Source organism: Dasypus novemcinctus, chromosome 9 (genome assembly GCF_030445035.2).
Source record: "Dasypus novemcinctus isolate mDasNov1 chromosome 9, mDasNov1.1.hap2, whole genome shotgun sequence".
In the NCBI taxonomy this organism is placed as follows: Eukaryota; Metazoa; Chordata; class Mammalia; order Cingulata; family Dasypodidae; genus Dasypus; species Dasypus novemcinctus.
Window position 1 is genome coordinate 8,353,578 of NC_080681.1, and position 25,913 is coordinate 8,379,490.

Here is a 25,913-nt window from a genome sequence, read left to right on the forward strand (position 1 = left end):
CATGAAAAATGTGCAGCCTGCTGAGGAGTGGTGCTGCACACACAGAGAGCTGACACAGCAAGATGACACAACAAAAAAGAGACACAGATTCCCTGTGTCACTGATAAGAATACAAGTGGACACAGAAGAACACATAGCAAATGGACACAGAGAGCAGACAGCTGGAGGTGGGGGGGGGGATAGAAATAAAAATAAATAAGTTTTTAAAATTTATATATTTAAAAAATCAAGGATTTCTGTTTTTGTCAAAAAGACCAACCTCCTGATAAAATAGATGAAAAAAATTTTTTTAATTCTTTAAATGTATCACCAAACTGGCTAGAATGTAAGGAATCTGCAGCAGGGGAAGAAATTAAAGTGATAACTGTAGATATGGGAGTAGCACCAAAATCAGCATTTGCCCTAAGGATATCTGCTAAACTCACCCAAGTTTGGGAAACAGGAGGTAAAACGTAGGGCCCACTAAAGGCAGGAATCAAATAAGACAAGTCTGCATAAAGCCAGGAACTCAAAGAAGTACATACTGAGTGAAATGTACAAAGAAGTACATACAAGAAATAAATCTGCCAAATACAGAAGTATACAAGACAGAAACTTCTGTCTTGACCTTGGCAAGGTTAAAAATCTTCCTTAGTTTGTAACCATGAGCTGGCCTTAGGATGAAATTCATGCTTTCTAATTGGCAAAAAAAAAAAAAAATAGAATTAATTTAAAGTGGCCTCTGGTTGGTAGAGCACCCAAGAAAATCCTTTTGGAGAATATGAAAAACACATATCTAAAAGAATTCCCATGGATAAAATTTCAAAGAATTATAAAAAACAGAAAGAAATAAGGTAAGTTTCAGTGAGTAAAAACAGCACAAAGAACACAGAGTAGAATCAGACCTTAAAAGGTACTAGAATTACCACAACTGAGTATAAAAAATATTTACTTAATATATTTTAAAAATTAAAACCTTGAAACTATTACCATGAGACTATAAAGATGATTTGAAAAAGAAATCATTAGAATGTACAGTAGTAATGAAAATGTAACTGAAATTAAAAACTCAAACAGGAAAATCAGTTACCTTGGCCTCAATAATAAATATGGAAAAAATTTAAAGAATATGCATTGGTAACATAAGCAAGTTATTATACATACCATATTTTATGTATTCCTTCCATTCTTATAGTCATCAAAACCTATTCCCTTGAGAATTAATGTCAGTCATCATACTTTTCTCTGCCTCAGCTTTTCCTAAAAAATCATCCTTATAATTGGCATTACTACACAGTTTGTAAAAACATGTCTATTTATACTAAAAAGATAATGACATCAGAATGAGCAACTTTGGGTGTCATTTTGACTGCCCTATCCCAATCCCACCTACACTCTCTCCTTCCATTCTTTATTTTTATAAACTGGTGATAACTAAAGTTACTTAGTTATAACTCCTTTTTAAGTTTAAATAATCTTCAAAATTGGGACTAATAAAGATTAAGGAACAGGGAGTTAAGGCTTAAAATGCACAGAGTTTCTATTTGGAACGATGCAAAAGTTTTGGTAGTGGTTGGTGGTGATAGTAGCACAACACCATAAACATGATTAGTAGCAGTGAATTATATACTTGAATGCAGAATGTGGCTAAAGGGGGAAATATTAGATATACATATGGTACAAGATTTTTTAAAAAATTTTAGATCCATGGAATTGTACAATACAGTGAATCTTAAGTTAAACTATGAACTATAGTTAATAATAAAATTATAAAAATGTGCTTTCATCAATTTTAACAAATGTTCCATACCAATGCAAGGTGTTAATAATGGGGTGGTATATGGAAATCCTGTATTTTATGCATGATTGTTCCGTAACCAATTTTTTTAAAAAAGATTATATGGCTTTTAAATTTTAAATTTCTTGGAGCCTTTAAAAGGAAAGAGCTGTCTTAACAGACTCCAAGAAATTTAAAATTTATTTGGTAAAATGCCCAGAAATTCTTTGAAAGGTTTTAAAGTATCACATTTCATTTTTAACTAATACTTATGTGGATAGCAATAAAACATTTTATTCATCAGAATTTTCAGGTAGAAGAGAATGGTGTTGATCATAAGAGGTCAGAACGAAGTGGACTATATATACTTTTCAGAGAACAGCTCACACTATAGAAGGTCAAGTTTAGGACAAGTCTGTGGTGGGATACAGAAAAGGAAGAAATGAACTGAGATGAACATCCTACCAGTAAAATGCTCCATGTAAAGAGATTATAAAGTTTGTAGAAAAGGGAGATAGTTTAAGAATAATTTTTAAAGGATCCTGCCACTCTAAGGATATGCACAATAAATGCAGCTGCTTAGAATGTAAAATTTTAGAAAAAGTAAGAGATAGCTAAAGAAGAGTTCAATGAAGCTTTGCTTTTTGAAGCACTATGCAAAAGCCTTGAATCCAAAGCCTCTTCAAGGGAACCTGCAGTAAAAATCCTGTATTATTTCTCAAAACCTTCAAAGGAGAACTTTTTTGTATGATGCAGTATAAAGTCTGGTCCTAAAGAATCTAATCATACATATATTTCTACAAAATCTCTATTCCCAAAAATTTTATACAATTTAATAATACCTTATTCTCTAATATCTTCATCTGTTTCTCTTTTTTTAAAACTTCACATTCAATGTTTCGAGCCTAAAAAAATATTATTTAACATCAGATTTAAAATGTTAAGAGAAATTCTATTTTTCTACTATGAATATCTCTTAGAAAGAGAATTATAAAACCCAGCCTCATATTTCTACAAAATAGTTATTAGCATTCCGAGTTTTTTCAATATCCTTTTTTCTAAACAAAAATTCTTTGTTATTATTTGTTATGTTGGTCATTTTTATCTTAGTCCAGTGTTACTTTGCAATATTTTATCAGCTTTCTCAGTTTCTATTATAACAAAAAAATTATGCTTTCAACTCATAAAAGTGGATTTTGATTTAACATTAAATATTAAATTCATGATTTTCCTAAACACAAACAATTATGAATCCACAAGTTGAGTTCTTTGAAGCTGTCACTGATACAAACTTTAAAGTAGTGAGCCACCCACCAAATATTTAGTCTTAGATTAAATTCATTTTTTCTGGTTGAATTTAACTAACAAATAGGAAACTGAAAGAAAAAAAATCATTTATTTGGAGAAAAAAACATTATATAGTCTAAAAAATGTATAAATCAAGCTCTACTACTTCTCAGTCATGTAAGCTTGTTGAAGTTTCTTTTATCCTTTGGAGACCCCATGCTCTAATTCATAAAATGAGGATAGCAATAACTTCCACTGTAAGCCCGTTAAAATGCTACTTATCCCATCCTTGGACTATTCTAATAGTCTCACAACTTTCTAAAGTATAAATATAATTATGACACTCAGTTCAAAACTCTTCAAAAACCTCAAATTCCTAACTACTACTTATGAGGCCTTACATAATCCAGTTCCTTCTTATCTAGGCCTTACACTCTCTCCCCAGTCTCTCCACTACAACCTTTAAGAATATCTTAAACATCATCTTTCAGCCAAAATGAACTTTCTACATTTGCTCAAAAATGCTGTGCTTTCTCATACTTCCAGGCTTTCCACATAATGTTGTTGTTGTTTACCTTTTAATACTCTCCTTATCTCAGCAGAGTTGCAGCCAGTACCTACTCTCCAGTTCATCGAACTCACCAAGACAACTAATAAAAAGGATGATGATGGACAACGCCTGTCCCGAAAAAAAGAGAATCTACAACTGCAAGCAAGAAAGTTCCATCCATTTGCCCCATGGGATCTAAGCCCTTCTCAGTCCGAGACAGGGTGTGCATTACCGTTCCCAAATTCTCAAGACTGAGGAATGAACAAACATAAGGGGGGAATGCAACTATGGACTAAAGTAAACTTATTATTTAGTAATGGAAAACTTAAAACATTAATATAAAGGCAGTGATCACCAGGGGTTTTGAAGGGTGAAAGAAGGAAGAATAGGTGTAACATGGGGCATTTTTGGGACATTGGAACTGCTCTGCATGATATTGCAGTGATGGATGAAGCCATTATACATTTTGTCAAAACCTGTAAAATTGTGCAATGTAAACCATAATGTAAACTATAGACCATGGTTACTAGCAAAGCTTCTAATACAACTGTGTTGATCAATTACAACAAATGTACCACCTTAATGAAAGACGTTGTTAATGGGGAAAAGTGTGGGAGAGGGAGGAGGTAAGGTATATGGGAATCCCCTATATTTTTTATGTAACATTTATGTAATTGAAAGCATCTTTAAAAAATAAAATACTCTTCTTCTCCCTGCTACACTTGTGTCCACCCCCCCTGACTTCCATGAATTCTTATTAATCTAACATTTCAAACTGAAAGTGACTTCTTTCAAGAAGCATTTCCTGACTCAAGTCGGGTTTGGTGCCCCTTTTATCTATGGGCTTTAATTATATTCATATAGATCTACGTTTTGATCTGGCCATCCTTTCCTTCAAGGACACTTTTACTATAAATTCCACGGTACTCATGCTCAGTCCGTGTAGTTTGATGGGGGATTATTACCCTGTCTCCCACCTCAGTTTCAGGAATGAGCTTGCAGTTCAGGCCTGGCCAGATTACTCTATCCTGTAGCCACAATGATTGGTTCAGGAATAAGAAATGAACCAAACTAGGTCAGGGTCCACTCCAAGATTTTTATCACAACTTTCAAGACTATTTTAATAGCTTTCCAACTGATAATACACCTTTTATCTCTTCCCATTCCATTATTGAATATTAAAAGATGTCACCTCCCCAATAAAAAACTTTAGCTGGCTCATCATTGTCCATCAAACAAATGAAATCCAAACTGAGCACCCAGAAAAGTACCTGGCATATAGTGAGTGGTCAGTAATATTTTATTGTTTACAACCTAACTTGATCTATTTTGGCCAATTTTCTCCTCCTCTGTATTTCTATACTATAACAGCTTTATATACTTGTATTTTTCAACTTTTGTGATATTATTCCCTAAAACCTTCTTTTTCAACTCATTGAATTCACATCCAACAACGCTGAACACAAAGTAATTATTTTGTTGGCAGTACATTCCATATTCCTAAGATATGAGCCTTCTTTTTGGCCTAAAATAGTAAATGAACATTAAATATTGAGTACTTATTAAAAGAAATCAGAATTATACAAATTTTCTTCCAGATATTCATCATATAGGCAAAATAATCCAACTTTGCTTCTATTTAGAGTTGATCACCTAGCACAGTCTCTAGGTCACTAGTTACTTATACAATAAGGTAATTTTTTTTTCAGACATAAGGTGTCCCTTTTATAATTTAAAATTTTGTAATAATGTATTACAATTATTAAGGAGCATACATTTTCTTCACTTTTGTCCAGTTTGCATTTAACTTCATCTCCTTTCTGTTTTAGCTCTTCTCTCACAGATTCCAATTCATTCCTAAAAGGAAATGGAGGAGTGATAGTGTAATAAATATTATATTTTTATTTTATTTCCTTTCTAGGATTTTTGAAATAGTTGACTATTATTTTTGGTTGGTTTGTGTTTCATTTTGATTGGTGATTTTTCATGCATTGAGGCAAACAGGCATACTTCCAATTACATTGAAATTATTTATACATTTATTTTGAAATTACTTATCTGGATCTTTATAGTCATTTCTATATAAAGACAACTTCTACAAACAAACACTTATTTCTTATCTTAGCCCAGATTTCACCTTAATTCTTTCTTAGCCATGAATCAGTCATCACTCTAAGGTATATTCATAATTTTATACAAATAAATTAGGAACATAAATACAAATGATTTAATGACAAATTATACAACTGAGATATATGCATATCCATGTATCTTTGTGTATGCATACAGTATATCTGGAAAAATACACAAAAAACAGGGATATCTCTGGGGAGGGGAAACTGGATAGCAGAAGACAAAGAGTAAGAAAGATACTTTTACTGCATGCCTCTGTGACACTTTGAATTTTGTACTGTATGAATGCATTATCTTTTCAAAAATATTTAAATTAAAAGACTTTTCTGTTGACATGAAAATAATGGTACGATGCCTCAGGTGGCCACTTGAAACTATTTTTGTCATTGTAACCTCCCATGTTTCCATTAATATGTTGCTAGGGTATAACCTGTGGCAAGTAATAATGTTCAACTGTGTGGAAGTGGAATGACTGTCTAAGGAAATTGAATCTAGGATATTTACTCTTTAACTGAGATTAAATTTTTAATCAGTACATTATCTTCTTAAATTAATTTTAGAATTCCATAGTTCATAAGTCTATAGATGTGCAAAAATTATATTATTTAAATAATACAGATAATTTTAAATTTAAAAACTGCCTCTCCCTAAACTGTATCATCCCTTTTTATCCCAATAAGTTGAGAGGCTTAATCATAGAGAGTCAATCTATAAATAACAGCTATTTCTGACGAGAAAATTGATGAAAAAGGACAAAAGCAATGATTATAGGATAATAAAAGAAAACTTTCCAAATCTGTAAAATAGTATCAGCAATGGAAGCAGACTTGGCCCAGTGGTTAGGACATCCGTCTACCACATGGGAGGTCCGCGGTTCAAACCCCGGGCCTCCTTGACCCATGTGCAGCTGGCCCATGCGCAGTAATGATGTGCGCAAGGAGTGCCATGCCACGCAGGAGTGTCCCCCGCATAGGGGAGCCCTACACCAAAGGAGTGCGCCCCATTAAGGAGAGGTGCCCAGCGCGAAATAAAGTTCAGCCTGCCCAGGAATGGCGCCACACACACTGAGAGCTGACACAACAAGATGACGCAACTAAAAGAAACACAGATTCCCGTGCCACTGACAACAACAGAAGTTGACAAAGAAGAACACGCAGCAAATGGACACAGAGAACAGACAACTGAGGGAGAGGAAGGGGAGAGAAATAAATGAAAATAATCTTAAAAAAAAAATAGTATCAGCAAACATTTATTAAGCATTTACTATATGCCAGCCACTATGCTCACTGCTTTATTCACATTACCTTACATAATCATCCAACAATCCTGAGGGAGGCATTGTAGGTCCAAAGATCTCAAAGAATTTAAAATAGCAGTAAATTTTAAAGACGACATTCTTTAACCAAATGTAAGAAACCAAAACTTAATATAAAGTACAAAAGCCCCCAAATATTTGGAAAATAAAAAGTATTTTTCTAAATTACTAATGAATTAAAGGGAATCTCAAAATACAAAAATATAAGATTATGCATATTAAAAACGAGGCCCTAAAATCCAGAGCTCTGTTCAAAAATAAACTGAGAACCTGAAATGTTTTTATTATTTTTAAAAAAACTGAATATACACATACAATATTTTAAAAGAACTAAGGAAACAATTAACATTTTGATTGACTTCAAGCAGACAAGTTATTTTAAGTATAAAAACAGTGGGAGATGGGAAACAGATGTGGCTCAAGTGACAGGGCTTCATCAGGGCTTGATCCCTGGGTCCTCCAAGTGAAAAAGAAGAGAAAGTATGCCTGTGTGGTGAGCCAGTGCCCTCGTAGTAAGCCAAGTGCCCACAGAGCAAGCCAAGTGCCCATGTGAGTGCCTGCATGATGAGCCAAGTGCCCACACGGTGAGCCGAGTACCCACGCGAATGCCCACGTGGTGAGCTGAATGCCCAGGTAGCAAGCCAAGTGCTCACAGGAGTACCTGCATGACAAGCCAGTGCCCACACATGTGAGTCATGCAGCAAGATGACACAACAAAGAGAGATGAAGGGGAGAGTCAGGGTGAAGTGCAGTAGAAACCAGGAACTGGGTTGGCGTGGCTAACAGGGAACCTCTCTCCACCTCAGAGGTCCCAAGGATTGAATCCTAGAAGAGAAAAAATGAGAATAGAAGACAAAAAGAGAAACAGCAAATGGACACAGACAGCAAAAACAGCAAGGGCGGGGAGGGGAGGGGGAGGGAGTAAATAAATCGTTTAAAAAAAAACAATTGGAGAACTCACAAAAGGAAGGCAATCAGATTTACTACAAAATAAAAACTTCTTTATGTCAACAAATTGCCCAAAGTTAAAGTAAAACAGTGGGTTTAGAAAATATGTGATATAAATAAAGCAGATATAGGATTAATATATCTTTAAAAGCATAACCAAATCAATAAGAAAACAAGGTCTCAAAGGATTAGTGGGCAATCCATATAAGCACACAATTCTAGAAAGAAGAAAATCTGGTAGGTAAGCATAAAAAAATTCTAAAGCTTATCCAGAAAATAAAAATGACAAATCATAAGAACAATGAGTTATTTTTACCTGCTAAATTAAACAAATGATGATGCCCAATACCAACTAAAACATTTCAGAACAAGCATTTTCATATAATAATGGTTGCATTGCATTGTTTCCCACTGATACAACCTTATTAGAAACTATTTTGACTGTCAAAAGTCCTCAAATTAATTATTCATATGACACAAAAAAATTCTATTGCTTGAAAATTATCATATCAAATTCAAAATATGGAGAAATTGATATGTGCCAGTATGTTTACTACTACAGTATCATTTATAATAGCAAAAAAAAAAAAAGAAAAAGAAAAACTCCAATATCTAAAATAAAAATGGTTAAAATAAGCAATATTACATCTACTTGATTGACTGGTACACCAGCATTAAAATAGATGATTATGAAAACACCTAGAAACATGGATAATGCTTAAAAGAATATTAAATGGAATAGCCACATATAAAATTGTATGTCAATGATATTTACAAATAAGCAACTACTTTCTTAAAAATATAGAGAGGGTGTAAATACTCCAATATATTTTCTTTTACTTCTAAAATTTCCAGAATGTGATTAGTATACTTTCTTATTTAAATAAATATTAAAGATTAAGATTACAATACTTTCAAATTAATTTCTATGTCTAATCTCAATATAGATTCAACACTAAGTATAAAATGGATACTACAATTTTATTTTAAAGCAGGATTCCAAAACAGTGATTTAAGTCTAAGTTTTTACTTTATACTATATTCAACATGAATTTAATGTAAATTTAACTATAGCAGGTTAATAGGAAAGAAATAACTAAAATATTTTGCTAGACAAAAAGGCCAACTCATTTGTCTTGCCTTAATTGTGTTTCTGTTTCTTCCAGATTTTCTATTTGTTTCAACATCCTTTCTTCTTGCTTTTTGCTATGCTAAAGAGATAATCAATGTTGTTTATATTATTGTTTCATAAAAAATAAAAAAGAAACTAATATTTAAGACTATTATCTGTCAGCATAAAGCCAACTTAGTTATATACAAACAAGAGAATGAGCTATTTAACTTGCATAGTTCTACTTTTCCAGTCTTACTTCAAATATTTATCTATAAAACTCTATCTAGTGACTAGCAAAACAAATTTTACTTGATGTTTCCCAGGAGTACTTTGAGCCTTGTATCCTTTGTTCATATTGTTGTGGTTTCAAGGAATACTTTTACATTCATTATTACTTACTGAATTCATCAAGGCCAAAATCATGGTATATTATCTCAAAAGCTTTCTCTTCCACTAAGGTAGAAGTGATCCTGTGAACTCTAATAATTCTCCCACTAACAACACATATGATGTACTATTTTGTTTATTTGGGTTTTTACTATATTTTTGACTAAGTTATAAGCTCCTATAATCTGAGTCTTAAAATTAGATTAATTTCATCTATGGAGGCTTCCGTAGTTGTCCATTATTAACCATAGAAAAATCAACAATTAGCTTCTAAAACAAAATACCAGCTCTAAGACAGACAGACTTTCAAAGCTGAAAGGGTCTTTAGAGATCATTTATTCTAATTCCCTAAATTATAAGTAAGAAAATGAAGTTATTGGTACTTTCTTTTTCAACTCACATTAATATATTCTTGCTGTTTCTTGAGTTCTACAGCCATATCACTTGTTTCTTGTGCTAGTTCTTTGTTCTCTAGTGTAAGCTTGTTGAGGCTTGCAGTTAGTTCAGTATTCTTAAGCCTATTTTTAAAAATATACATATGCCTTATTGGAATGTTTACATATGAAATGATGTCTAATTTAATTCAAATAATCTTAAGGGAAAGGAAATAAAGTACATATCAACCATTAGTTAATAGACCTTTAACTAATTTCTTCATTTTCTGAAGCAGGGTGACAGGTACATAAGGGTTTATTACAGTATTGTCTTTACTTTGTATGTAATTGAACTTTTTCTGTAAGTTTTTCAAAATGTCTGATAATATATTTCCTTGCAAATTTCCCACACTCTCATCCACACACTTCCTCCACAAATTCTGAAGAGTAATTACATTATTGTTCTTCATTTAATTTTTTCTCTCCAGTATAACACTATTAGAAACTGTTCAAAGTAGATGTGATTTGATTAAAGTAGTACATGAGGAATGATATTTTAAATTAAAATATTTTGATTAAAATAAATAAAATTATGTTTAACCTTTGTTCACAACACTTACACTGCTCTTACAAGGTCTCAGATGCTCTACACTGGACAAGAGTATATTGGTTGCAACCATGATTAATTTTAAAAGATAGGAATGTCTCCTCTGTGGAGTAATTTCAGGAACACCTATTACCTCCTTCTAATTACTGATACTAGAAATTCTTTAAAAAGGAGATAAGGCTTTTCAATATGCAATGAAACATTGAAAAAAGAAAACATGCCAAGCATAATAAATTTTTACTGAAGTATAAATAACTAGAGTCCATTCATTAAAATGCTTACTTCTCATTTTTACCTAGAGCTGAGAAGCAACCAAAGGGTAAAAAATAATGCTCACCACTATGTTGGCTACTTGAGTTTACCTCTTTCTGTGTAATACAATAATTATTTCCCCTCACTTTCTCTCTAAAGTAAACTTACTGAATAGGTGAAGTCATTCAACTAAATACGTTATTTGGACAATGTGAAAAATGAATGTTTATTTTGGTATTTCATCTATACAAATGTATGAAATAATTTAGTAAAACAACCGATTCTCATTAGATAGAACTCCAAGCAATTATTTTTAATAGGAACTAAATACCTCCAAGGAAAGTATATATTGATCTAAATCAGTTCTGTACTTTTTATATCGGTAATATGTACATCCCTTAGCAATGAAATTGATAAATCATTTTGATCTTTAGTTAGAAAGAAAATACATCTTGAAGCTATGCAAATAAATATTAGATATATTTATTGTTTACTACCAGAAAGCCTAGAAATTGAATATATAAGATATTTATAGATAGATTAAAAACATACTTCTCATTTTCAAGCTCAGTTTTCAGATCTTTAACTTGTTCTGAATAATGTTGTTCACTCATGGCAATGACACTTAAGCGTAATTCCAAATTATGTACTTCTTCCTGCAAAATAAACATGTATTATCATGGCAAATGTTTTTCAAATTTTCTCATTTAAAATGTATGGCCACTCTATGTAGTCAAGTCATATATTTGGCAAAAATGTGGCACGATTATGCCAAATATTTTAAATTTAAGTAGATTTATGCCATAACCATTGTAATTTTAAAGAAAACTGACATACAAATTCCACCTTGGAGTTTTGAAGCTTAACAACTAAAATTATATTTACATATTATAAAATACTTTTATCAATTGTACTCTAATAAGTAATTAATTTCAATTAAAATGTTATATTACTAGAGAGAAAGGCAATAAAGAGACCAGGTAGTACCTTAAAAGCTATGTTGTTCTTACTATTATAAAGACAGTTGTAAAATAGCATTGTTATGGATTCAAAACATACTTTAAAATAATACATTCTAAAACTTTAACATGAGCACTATAAAAAGTATGGTTTTCTAAGAACATAACCTAATAAAGCTGAATTTTAAATGTATCAATTTAGAAATACTCAAGACATCAGAAATGTAATTGTGTTATGAATGTTTATATTTTAAATGCCGACCTTTCTCACCCACATTAAAATATGGAAGTCCTCTAGATAAACTATGTTAGTAATCTTTTTTAAATGTAGCAGTAACATACTTCTAAAAGGGATTAAGAAATCTCTCACAAAGTATATAGCTACAACAAAATCTATTTTGTAAACCTGCACTCTACAAACAAATTAATCTGAAAAAAAATTTATCCTTAAACAGACCTCTCTGGTTTGGAGAAGATCAGTTAGTTCTCGTTCTCTTCCTTTTAATTCTTCGGCAATTTTTTCAAATTTTTTCTTTTCATCTAAAAGCTTTTGGTTTTCTGCCTATTTAAAAACATAAACAAATCATGAGAGCCAAAGCACACACATACTCAAAGTAATCAAAGTGGCCAAACAGAGCAGTGATGAGAACTATGGATTTCTATTTTGGCTAACTGTTCTTACACAGAGAATTATCAACATTACATAAGTTTACTCTTAACTATTCTAAATTCTGTACTTCATATTCTGATTCACCTATGAAATGGTTCTGAATTACCTCATTCCCTCAGGATAGGTCCACTTTGTTAATATACCAATTTAAATAAGGAGCCAAGAATTGAACTCAATACTCTAACCAAAGGTCAACAAACTATGACCCAAAGGCTAAATCTAGCCATCTGCACATTTTCATAAAAGTTTTAGTGGAACACAGCTACATCCACTAATTTATATATCTTCTATGGCTGTTTTACGTGTTCTACTAGCAATGTTGAAGAGTTACAACAGAGACTATCAAAGCCTGAAAAATTTACTATTGGCTATTTACATAAAAATTTTGCCAAGCCCTGCTCTAGACCAGTTTTGTCCAATAGAACTTTCAGCAATAATGGAAAAATCTGTTTTCCAAAATAGTAGCTATTGAGTACTTCAAATGTGTCTATTCCAGCTGAGGAACTAAATTCTGTATTTGCTCTATTTTAAAATAGCTTGACTTAAATAGCCACATGCAGCTATTGACTACTGCACTGGACAGAGCAGCTCTAGAAACTGTCTGCAAGAAAATATCATAAGATGTATTCAGTAATTTAAGTAGATTTATCATTGTAAGCCCAGAAGGAGAAAATAGAGATACAGTAGGAAAAATATTTGAAGAAATGACAGAATATTATCCAAATTTGGAGAAAATTAAAAACTACACATTTAGAAGTTCAGCGAATCCCAAACAGAATAATCTGACCTCACCTATCTATATCATGAACAAACTGCTAAAAAACCCAAGTTAAAGAGAAAATATTGACTATATGTTTGTGGGTTTCTCATTAGAAAACATGAAGGCTAGAAGATAATAAAACATTACCTTAAAGAAGCTGAAAGAAAAAACTGCCAATTTACAATTCTATATCCAGCAAAATATCATTCAGGAATGAAGATTAAATAAAAGACATAATCAAATAAAAGAACACTAAGAGAATTTGTCACCAGCAGAACGACACTAAAAGAAATGGCAAAGGAGTGCTTCAGACTTGAGGAAACACTATTAGGGCAAACATGGATCTGTGGGAGAAAAAAATAAAGAAAACTCAAAAATGATAAATAACTGGGAAGAATATATGAACATAATTTTCCCTTAAGTTCTTTAAATGACATAGGACTGTTTATGGGTTTTTTTGTAGACAAGACTGTTTAAAGGAAAATTTATAACATTGTCTTGTGAGGATGTCGACGTATGTAGGTAAAATATATATGACAACCAGGAGACAATCAGCAAGATGGCAGTGGAGTAAGGTGCTCCTAGAGTCAGTTCCTGCTACAGGATAGTTAGTAAACATCCAGAGCTATCTGGAGCTACCTTAAGCAACAGTTATGGGGCTCCAGGAGGCCAGAAGAACAACCTGCCATATCCTTGAAGGAATGGAAGGAGGAGACGGCCCATCTGCAGAGAAGACTCATTAAGTGGCATGCTCCACACCACAGGGGCCAGTGCCCATCCTTCACTGGAGGCACAAGCCACCTCAGGAGCTGTTCTGTGGCTGGAACTGAAAGTGCTACTTCCCAAAAAGAGGGGAGGAAGAGATGGTTGATGAGTAAATTCAGAGGGCTAAAGTATAATGCTGAGAACAGCTGAAGTTTGAGTTTGCCCAAGTCAGGAAGAGGCCAGGAACTGCCATCTTAACTCTAAGACTGGCATGAGGGGAAGTGGGGCAGACTGAAAACCACAGTGCTGGTAGGGACTGGCTTCTTTCCATCCAGATCAGATTGCAGCTCTAGCCTAGGCCCCAGTGCCACTTCCAGCAGGGAAGAAGCTACAGGGACCTGTGCCAGCCTCTCCTGGAAATTATCGGCCAAGCCGTGGAGACCAGTGATTATCCTACTCTGGCAGCACAAGCTGCCCCAGGAGCTATTCTGTGGCTGGAATTGGAAGTGCCCATTTCCCAAAAACAGGGGAAGAGGAGAGGGTTTGCTGCCAATTTTGGCTACTGATTGGGAGACTCAGCTAGCTAAGATATAACCCTGAGAACAGCTGGGGTGTGATCTGGCCAGGTTAGAAAGAGGCTGGTGGCCACAATTTTGACTCTGCCCCCAGCCCAAGGGGAAACCGAAGATCACAGTGACAATAGGAACCAGTTTCTTTCACCCACATCAGCCTGCAGCTCTAGACTAGGCTTCAGCCCCACCTCTGGCAGGGAAGAGGCTGGCATGCCCTGAACCAACCTATCCAGGTAACTGCAGGTACCTTTGGCTGGCACAGACTGAATAATCAGAAGTCTACAGGGGCAACTGCTGTCATCTTGGACCCACACTGCATAGACTACTACCCACACCTGCAGCTCCATCCCCACCCCAGGCAGGGGTGAAAGGGGCATGAAGCTTCATCAGTCTCTCTGGGCAACTGCACTTTAGGCCTGCACAACTTGATTTATTCCACACAGCTGAGACTCTGTCCCTACCCCTGACAAAGGAGAACGTTGGGAGAAGCTTCATTGGTCCCTGGTGCATTGAGGGCAACTTGAACCTCCACAGCTTATAGCACCAACTACATCCCTGGCTCCTACTGTACAAGCAGCAAGGGAGAAAGGGCAGGAAGCTCTAAAGTAAAAAACTGCACCCAGAATAAATACCCTAGTAAACCAGATGCCAAAACAGCAACAAAAAATTACAATCTACACCAAGAAACAGGAAACTATGGCCCAGTTAAAGGAACAAGATAAGCCTCCAGATGACATATAGGAGTTGAGAAAATTAATCATAGATGTTCGAATAAATCTCCTGGGAAGCAGATTTAGCTCTACACATAGAGCGTCCACCTACCAAATGGGAGGTCCAAGGTACAAACCCAGGGCCTCCTGACCCATGTGATGAGCTGGCCCATGTGCAGTGCTGATGCGCACAAGGAGTGCCATACCATGCAGGGGTGTCCCCCACATAGGGGAGCCCCATGCACAAGGAGTGCTCCCCTTAAGGAGAGCCATCCAGCATGAAAAAAGCGCAGCCTACCCAGGAGTGGTGCCACACACATGGAGAGCTGATGCAGTAAGATGATGCAACAAAAAGAGACACAGATTCCGGGTGCTGCTGACAAGAATATAAGCTGACACAGAAGAATACACAACAAATGGACACAGAGAGCAGACAACCGGGGCGGGAAGGGGGAAAGAAATGAAAAGAAAATATCCTTAATAAATTCAATGAGATGACTAAAGAGATTAAGAATATTAAGAAGACACTGGGACACAGACTTGGCCCAGTGGTTAGGGCATCCATCTACCACATGGGAGGTCCGCAATTCAAACCCTGGGCCTCCTTGACCCATGTGGAGCCAGCCCATGCGCAGTGCTGATGCACGCAAGGAGTGCCGTGCCACGCAGGGCTGTCCCCCGTGTAGGGGAGCCCCACACTCAAGGAGTGCGCCCTGTAAGGAGAGCCGCCCAGCACGAAAGAAAGTGCAGCCTGCCCAACGATGGCACCGCCCACACGGAGAGCTGTCACCACAAGATGACGCAACAAAAAGAAACACAGATTCCCGTGCTGCTGACAACAACAGAAGCGGACAAAGAAGATGATGCAGCAAATAGATACAGAGAACAGACAACCAGGGTGGGGTGGGGGGAGGGGAGAGAAATAAATCTTTTAAAAAAAAAAAACAAGACACTGGATGAGCACAAAGAAGAATTTGAAAGCATACATAGAAAAATAGCACATCTTATGGAATGAAAGGTGCAATAAATGAAATTTTAAAAACATTGAAATCATATAATAGCAGATTTGAGGAGGCAGAAGAAAAACTGGTAAGCTTGAAGAAATGACCTCTGAAAGTGAACATACAAAAGAACAGATGAAGAATGGAAAAAATTGAACAAGTTCTCAGGGAAGTAAATAACAGCCAAAAGCATGCAAACATGTGTGTCAAGGGTGCCCCAGAAGGAGAAGAGAAGGGAAAAGGGGCAGAAAGAATATCTGAAGAAATAATGGTAGAAAATTTTCTAACCCTATTGAAGGATAGATATATCAATGTCCTAGAAGCACAACGTACTCCCATCTGAAAAAATCCGAACAGACCAACTCCAAGACACATACTCACCAGAATGTCAAATGCCAAAAACAAAGAATTCTGAGAATAGCAAGAGAAAAGCAATGCATAACATATAAGGGATATCCAATAAGATTAAGTGCTGATTTCTCATCAGAAACCATGGAGGCAAGAAGACAGTGGTCTGATATATTTAAGATACTACAAGAGAAAAACTTCCAACCAAGAATCTTATATCCAGCAAGACTGTCTTTCAAAAAGGAAGGCGAGATTAGAATATTCACAGTGTGAAACTGAGAAAATTTCTAAGCAAGAGACCAGATTTTCAGGAAATACTATAGGGTGTCCTAGAGCCTACAAAGAAAAGATAGAGAGAGGCCTGGAAGAGAGTCTAGAAATGAAGATTGTATCAATAAAAGTAACTAAAAGTATGAAGAATGGTGAAAATAAAATATGACAGATAAAACTCAAATAGTCAGGAAGAAACTTAACCAATGATGTAAAGTACTTGTATTCAGAAAATGGCAACTCAATGTTAAAAGAAATCAACAAGGCCTAAAAAACTGGAAGAACATTACATGCTCATGGATTGGAAGACTAAATATCATTAAGACGTCAATTCTACTCAAATTGATATACAGGTTCAATGCAATCCCGATAAAAATTACACCAGCATTAAAAAAAAAAAAAATTGAAAACACAATCATCAAATTTATTTGGAAGGGTAAGGGGTCATGAAGACTCAGAAACATCATAAAAAAGAAAAGCAAACCTTCATCTCCAGGCTTTAAATCATATTACTTAGCTATAGCAGTAAAAAAAAAAGCATGGTACTGGCATAAAGACAGACACATAGATCAATGGAACCAAATTTATGGTTCAGAAACAGACCCTCACATATATGGCCAAGTGATTTTTGACTAACCTGTGAAACCCACACAGCTTGGGCAGAACATTGTCCATTCAACAGAATTGGATATCCATAGCCAAAAGAAGAAAAGAGGATCCCTATCTCATACCTTGTCCAAAAATTAACTCAAAATGGATCAAAAACTTAAAAATAAAAGCAAGAGCCATAAATTTTCTAGAAGAAATTGTAGGAAAATATCTTTAAGACCTGGTGGTAGGTGGTGGATTCTTAAAGGAAATAAGAGGAGGACTGAGATGGACTACTAATGTTTAACGTATGTAGAAGTTTTAATTAGCTTTACCGTAAAAGTGTAGAAATGTATAGAGTGGATGGTAACATATAATAATGAGTAATAGCTAGTTTATAAATGGATATGTGGCTGAAAATGGTAGTCTAAGTATGTAAATGCCAGCTGACAGAATGCTAGAGAATAATCTAGAAACTGAATAGCACAATAAATCAAGAGGTGGATGAGAATTGTGGTTGATGGTACAGATGCAGGAGTGTCCTTTGTGAGCTAGAGCAAATGTACATCACTACTGCAGGGTGCTGGGAATGTGGAGAAGCATTGGAAAAATACAGCTCGGGTGACCTATGGACTGTGATTAGCAATAATAATATAATATTCTTGTATCTATGCAAAAGATGTATAGTGTTGATAATGAGGCAGTATGGAAAATGTGACCCAAATGTACACTATGGATATGGTAACAATCAGATGATATTATCTTATCTGTAGCAAATGTTCTACTACAGTATGGTGTGTTGACAGAAGGGTGTTGTTTGGGAATTATGCACATATGCATGATTATTTTATAAGTTTACAACTTCCGTCATAAAAAATGTATTTAAAAAGTAATAGGGTGGGTTGGGGGGGAAACGAACCAAATATAAGATATATTTGGACTATGATTAGTAGTAAGATTTTGACAATATTCTTTCACAATTTGTAACAAATGTCTCATGACAATGCAAGGTGTTGCTGGAGGGCTGATGTACAGGATCCCTTTACGATGTTATGCATGTTTACTTTGTACATTCACAACTTTTACTACACAGTTAATTGTTTCTGTATGTTCATAGATAAATGATATAAAATAATAATAGGGTTGGTGGGGGGAAAATACTTTGGTTCATAGTAATATTTTGACAAAGCTCTTTAATATCAGTTAAAAAGGTTTAACAACCATGCAAGTTATTGGTGGCAGGTTGAGTTATGACAGTCCTGTATGATGTTATATATGATTGGTTTGGAAGGTCGCAACTATTATTACACACTTATTGTTTATGTATGTTTATGTATGAGTGATAAACTTCAATAAATTAATTTTTAAAATTAAAAAATAAAAAATAAAAAATATATATGACAACCATGATATAAAGGATGGGGTGGATAAAGGGGCTTATATTAAAAGTTTTCCACATTTCACATGAAGTGGTACAATATTAACTCTAAGTATGAGATGTATATTATAATCCCTAAGGCAAGCATAAAAATAAATACAAAAAGGCATAGGCAAAAAGCCAATCACGGGAAACAGATATAGTACAAGTGATTGGGCTCCTGTCTACTATACGGGAGGCCTGGGGTTTGATTCCCAGGGCCTCTTGCTGAAGGAAAGCTGGCCCACTCTGCAGCTGACAGCCCGTGCCACGGAGAGCTGGCACAGTAAGATGACACAACAAAGGGAGACTCAGAGGAGAGAAAATAAGAGACACAACAGACCAGGAGCTGAGGTGACTTAAGCAAATGAGTGCCTCCCTTCCATGTCAGAGGTCCCAGGATCAGTTCCCAGTGACTCCTAAAGGGAAGACGATAAAAAGACAAGTAGATATAAAAGAACATGCAACAAATGGACACAGAGAACAGACAGCGAGTGCAGGCAGCAAGGGGGGTGAGAATAAATCAAATAAAGCTTTAAAAAATAAAAGTCCATACTCTGTTTTTGGAGCCTATTTAAAAAAAAAAACAAAAACCAATCACACACTAAAATTGAATAACAGGTAGCTATCCTAATACAGGACAAAACAGACTTTAAATGCAAAACAGTTATAAGATACAAAGAAGGACATTATACATTAATAAAGGGGGCAAAAGACCAAGAAGAAATATCAATCAAATTTATACACCTAACTAGGGTGCCCCAAAATACATAAGGAAAATACTGGCAAAACTGAAGGAAGAAGCAGACATCTTTATATTAATAGTTAGAGACTTCAGTATACCACTCACATCAATAGACAGAACAACTAGATAGAGTGGATCAGTAAGGAAACAGAGAATTTGAACAATATGATAAATGAACTAGAACTAGCATATATACAGACACTGCACCCAAAATCAGCAAGATAAATATACTTCTAAAGTGCTCATGGATATTTCTACAGGACAGACCACATGTTGGGCACAAAACAGGTCTCAATATATTTAAAAGACTGAAATTTTACAAAGCATTTTCTCTGATCATAATGAAATGAAGGTGGAACTCAATAATAGGCAGAGAATGAGAAATAAGAAAATATATGGATTTGGTTTTTGTTTTAAAATATTTTAAATGACTATGAATGCTGCATTGTAATTTATAATAGGTGCAGACTTCTTAGATCACATATCTAGATTTTAGTAAGTGCTTTTGTTTTAAATTGTTTTCTATCAGGAACAAAATCTTTCCAAATATAGAAGTTTTGCGGTACAAAATATGTATTTTTTGTACTATGTAGTGAAACTGACTGCTTCAGAAAACACTTTGATCCAATGGATGTGTCATGATGATGGGAACGAGGGTTGTTGGGGGGGGGGAGAGGGGGGGTGGGGGGGGTGGGGTTGAATGGGACCTCACATATATATTTTTAATGTAATATTATTACAAAGTCAATGAAAGAAAGAAAGAAAGAAAGAAAGAAAGAAAAGAAAGAAAGAAAGAAAGAAAGAAAGAAAGAAAGAAAGAAAGAAAGAAAGAAAGAAAGAAAGAAAGAAAGAAAGAAAGAAAGAAAGAAAAGAAAGAAAGAAAGAAAGAAAGAAAGAAAGAAAGAAAGAAAGAAAGAAAGAAAGAAAGAAAGAAAGAAAGAAAGAAAGAAAGAAAAGAAAGAAGAGAAAGAAAGAAAGAAAGAAAGAAAGAAGAAAGAAAGAAAGAAAGAAAGAAAGAAAGAAAGAAAGAAAGAAAGAAAGAAAGAAAGAAAGAAAGAAAGAAAGAAAGAAAGAAAGAAAGAAGAAAGAAAGAAAGAAAGAAAGAAAGAAAGAAAAGAAAGAAAGAAAGAGAAAGAAAGAAAGAAAGAAAGAAAGATAAGAAAGAAAGAAAACACTTTGAATCTTCCAGTTAAATAGGTATGTTGGAAAGTTGTCCAATAAAATGAAAGAAGTTGAAAATTTGGAAGGAATTCTGGTTACAGGCCCTTACTAAAGATGGAGTTGACTTAATGGAGAGTTACACTGATAGAACTGGAGATGTCTGAAGAGCAAGTTATTGCATGTTACAGGAGAATCCAAATCAGATGAAAAAGTAGCCTTGAACAATGGACAAAAAATTAGCTCAATTTAACAACTGGTTTACAGGTTATCACAATTGCAGGCACAGTAGGTATGCTGGACATATGCTTAGTTGGTTCAGGGACTATGCAGAGCGTCCTGTATCTGCTTGAACACGTAAATGTATGCAGTTGGATACAACAGGGAATTTGGTACCTGCAGAGAATGTTAGCCATAAAACGTTATCACCTTAAGAGGAACCTTCAAGTAAGGAGCTTTCTAACAGACGTCCTTCACAGCTGAAAAATATACCTCAGAACAAGTCACTCATGACTTTCCTGTAAGAGGAAAATAAAATCTTTCTCTCAGATCAGGAAAAAAAAAAGAAAGAAAGAAAAAGCTATATGGAGGGGAGAGGATATGGCTCAAGCAGTTGAATGCCCACCTCCCACAAGGGAGGTCCCAGGTTCGGTTCCTAATGACTCCTGAAAAGAAGAACAAAGAACAAGCAAAACAAACAAAAAAGCCAACTAGGGAAGGCCGATGTGGCTCAGTGGTTGAGTACCAGCTTCCCACATACAAGGTTCCCAGGTTCAATCCCTGGTACCTCAAAAAATAATAAAATATAAAGTCTTAAATTTATATATATATAGATTTATATATAGGGAGGTAAAAAACACATTCAAACAATCAATGAGTGAATGAAGAAATAAGAAATGAAATCAGGGAAATGGACTTTGGCCCAGTGGTTAGGGCGTCCGTCTACCATATGGGAGGTCTGCGGTTCAAACCCCGGGCCTCCTTGACCCGTGTGGAGCTGGCCATGCGCAGCGATGATGCGCGCAAGGAGTGCCATGCACGCAAGCATGTCCCCCGCATGGGGGGAGCCCCACACGCAAGGAGTGCGCCCATGAGGAAAGCCGCCCAGCGTGAAAAGAAAGAGCAGCCTGCCCAGGAATGGCGCCACCCACACTTCCCGTGCCGCTGACGACAACAGAAGGGGACAAAGAAACAAGACGCAGCAAATAGACACCAAGAACAGACAACCAGGGGAGGGGGGGGGGGGGAATTAAATAAATAAATAAATCTTTAAAAAGAAAAAAGAAAAAAAAAAAGAAATGAAATCAGTAAATATCTCGAGATGAATGAAAACTAAACATGGGGCAAAAGACTTGAATAGGCATTTTCCAAAAAGGAAATAAAAATGACAAAAAAAAAAAACAACACATGAAAAGATGTTCAGTATCACTAGCTATTAAGGAAATTCAAATCAAAACTAAAATGAGATATCATTTCACCCCTATTAGAATGGCCACTATTAAAAAAGCAGAAAAATTAAAAAGCAGAAAGCCACAAGTGTTGGAGAAGATGTGAAAATAACAGAATATTTATTCACTGTCGGTGAGATGTAGAATGGTATGGCCACTGTGGAAGACAGTTTGGTGGCTCCTAAGGAAGTTAAATATACATCTTCCATATGATCTGGCAATCCCACTACTCGGTATCTACTTAGAATAAAGTCAGGGACACAAACAGTCATTTGTATACCGATGTTCACAGCGGCATTATTCACAGTTGCCAAAAAATGGAAACAAGCCAGGTACCCATCAACTGAGGAATGGATAAACTAATTGTGGTATCTTCATACAAGGGAATATTATTCAGCTGTAAGAAGAAATGTGATACATATGACAATATGGATGAACCTTGAGGACATTAGGTGAGTGAAACAAGTCAGGACAAAAAAAGGACAAATATTATATGATCTCATTGATATGATATAATGAGCAAACTCAGGAGTTAATAACTAAAATATAAGACACCAGAAGATAGAATGAGGATAAAGAACGGGGAGCTAATGCTTAATTTGTGCAATTTGTAATAACTTTGATTGTAAATGTTTGGAAATGGATAGAAGTGATGATAGCACATTATAATGACAGTAATTAGCAGCACAAATATGTGGGTATGATAATGGTTGAAAAGAAGGGTTATGTATGTCACTAGAAGAAAGCTAAAAGATGAAAATGGGAATGTTTAGCATAGTAAACCCCTTTGTGAACAATGAGTGTGGTTAACAGTACAAACATATGAATGTTTTTCCATGAATCTGAACAAATGTCCATTACAAGATGTTAATAATAATGTGGTATTTGGGCAAAAAATACACCTAAAGCAAACTATGGGACTACAGGGGGACAGTAATATATTACTATTTTTCCATCAACTGTGGGAGAAAAAAAAAATTATGGCTAATTGAAGAAACCAGACACAAAGTACTACATACTGTTTGACTCCATCTATACAAAATGTAAATATAAATAGATTTACAGAGACAGAATTCCATTATTGTGTTATGTATGGCAAGGGAAGGATAGAGGGATTGAGAGATGACTACTAGGGGTTAGAGGTTTTTTCTTCTCGAGTAATGAAAAGGCTCTAATATTGATTCCAGTGATGAATGCACAATTCTGTGACTACACCAAAAGTTACTCAATGTACACTTTAGATCAGGGGTTCTTACATTTTTTGTTCCAAGAACTCCTCTGCCAGTCAGGTGAAAACCACAGACCCCCTTACTAAGTCACACCATCCTGCATATTATTTAATAAATATATCACACCCCCACCAAAACATCCCCACAAGAATAATGTTCTTTTTTAATTTCAATTCAAGTTCACGGACCCCCTGCTAAAAAAGTACCTGCTTTAGGATGGACTATTATGGTATATGAATATATTTCAATAAAAGTGCTTTAAAAATGGAATACCAAAACAATATTCAATAATCCAAAACCCTGCAGAAAGGGAGAAACAAAAACAAAAAACAAACAGAAAACATTTTAAATTGTGAACCTAATCCAACCATATACACAATAAAAAATATATTTTTAATGGTCTAAACACTCCATTGGCAGAGATTGTCAAAGTGGATAAAAAAGGAAGAACCAATCATATGCAGGCCACATGCATGTTGAATATAAAGATGCAGACAGATTGAAAAGAATATACTACACAAACAGTAAACCTAAGTAAACTAGTATGATTATGATATTATCAGATAAAATAGACTTCAAGGCAAACCAGAAGGATAAAAGGGACATTTACTAATGATCAAAGGATCATATACAAAATGTAAGGCTTATAACAGAGACACCAAAATACATGAACTAAAAATTGACAGAATTAAAGAGGAGAACAGACAATTCTAAAATCATAGTAGGAGATTTCAGTATCCCTCTCAGTAAGTAAAGAACTAGACCAAAAAATCAATAAAAACATAGATTTGTACAATGCCATCAACCAACTAGATCTAATTCACATTTATAGAATACCCAAAATATGAGAATATACATTCTTTCAAGTGTACACAGAATATTCACTTATAATTATATATGTATATATATAAATCATATTCTGATTCGTAAATGAACTTAACAAATCAAAAATTAAATCAAAGTCATTCTCTGACTATAATGGAGAAAGGACTAACAGATTTCTAACAGAAAATCTCCAATACTTGGAAATCAAATAACAAACTTCTAAATAAACCCTAAGTCAAAGAGGAAATATCAGTGGAAGTTAGAAAATATTTTAATCTAAATAACAAAAATACAACATATCAAGATTTGTGGGATGCAGCTAAAGAGCTGATCCGAAGAAATTTTATATCATTAAAAGTCTTATTGGGAAGCGGACCTGGCCCAGTGGTTAGGGCATCAGCCTACCACATGGGAGGTCCGCGGTTCAAACCCCAGGCCTCCTTGACCACTGTGGAGCTGGCCTATGCACAGTGCTAATGCACGCAAGGAGTGCCATGTCACACAGGGGTGTCCCCCGCGTAGGGGAGCCCCACACCAAAGGAGTGTGCCTCATAAGGACAGCCGCCCAGCGCAAAAGAAAGTGCAGCCTGCCCAGGAATGGCATCGCACACACAGAGAGCTGACACAGCAAGATGACGCAACAAAAAGAAACACAGATTCCCATGCCGCTGACAACAACAGAAGCGGGCAAAGAAGAACACGCAGCAAATGGACACAGAGAACAGATAACTGGGGTGGGGGGCGGGAAGGGGAGAGAAATAAAATAAAAATAAATCTTAAAAAAAAAAAAAAGTCTTATATTGGGAGAGTGTGAACTACAATGTAAACTATGGTCCATGCGGTGTGGCAGTGCTCCAGGGTGTATTCACCAAATGCAATGAATGTGCCTTACTGATTGAAACGGGATGTTGATGTGGGAAAAGTTGGGGGGGGGGGTTCGAGTGGGGTTATACGGGAACCTCTTATGTTTTTTTAATGTAATGTTTTGTGTAATCTACTTATCTTTTTTAAAAAGACAATAAAAATGTTTTAAATAAAATAAATAACAGAAGGTGTGAAAATAGTAAATTGAAGATCCCACCTCAAAAACCTAGAAAACAAGCAAAATAAACACAAAGAAAGCAGAAGGAAAGAAAAATAATAAAGAGAAGAAATCAATGAAATCTAAAATAAAAATTAGAGAAAATCAATGAAACGAAAGATGGTTATTTGAGAAGATCAATAAAATTAATAAACTTCTATTAAAACTGACAGAGTAAAAAGAGAAAAGACACAAATCACCAGCATCAGAATTAAAGGAAGGGTAACACTAAACACCCCACAGACATTAAAAGGGAATATTACTGCTATGGATTCCATTGTGTCCCCCAAAAAACCATGTTCAAGTCTAGCCCTCAATCCTGTAAATGTGAACTTATTTTGTAAATAGTATCTTTGATGACATTATTAGTAAAGATGAGGCCCAACTGAATTAAAGCAATGTGACTGCTGTCCTTCTAAGCAGAGAAAATGTGGCCACAGTAAGAGACAGAAACACTGAGAGTGATGGCCACTTGACAGAAGCAGAAATTGAGTTATGCCATGGATTACCAGCAAGCAACTGATAGAACCTTGCAGATTTCAGAGGAATCAGGGCTCTGCAAACATCTTGATCCTCAGATTTATATGCCCCAGAACTGTGAGACAACGCATTTCTGTTGTTTAATCCAACAAGCCTGTGGTACTTTCTTACAGCAGTCCTGGCAAACTAAGACAGCTATAAACAACTCTACTCTTAGAAATTTG

General features: G+C 35.2%; 1 protein-coding gene across 4 annotated transcripts in view; it reads right to left on the bottom strand.

Annotated features, from left to right (window-relative positions):
• SYCP1 (synaptonemal complex protein 1) overlaps nucleotides 1-25,913 on the bottom strand; it is a 177,363-nt gene that overhangs the window by 81,566 nt on the left and 69,884 nt on the right. For all 4 annotated transcript variants that reach the window (XM_071217189.1, XM_071217187.1, XM_071217188.1 and 1 more), the window contains 6 exons: nucleotides 12,140-12,244; nucleotides 11,276-11,379; nucleotides 9,891-10,008; nucleotides 9,130-9,200; nucleotides 5,369-5,450; nucleotides 2,599-2,661 (listed from right to left, as the gene is read on the bottom strand). In XM_071217189.1, coding sequence (XP_071073290.1) covers nucleotides 2,599-2,661; nucleotides 5,369-5,450; nucleotides 9,130-9,200; nucleotides 9,891-10,008; nucleotides 11,276-11,379; nucleotides 12,140-12,244 — 543 coding nt within the window. The remainder of the gene's footprint in view (nucleotides 1-2,598; nucleotides 2,662-5,368; nucleotides 5,451-9,129; nucleotides 9,201-9,890; nucleotides 10,009-11,275; nucleotides 11,380-12,139; nucleotides 12,245-25,913) is intronic.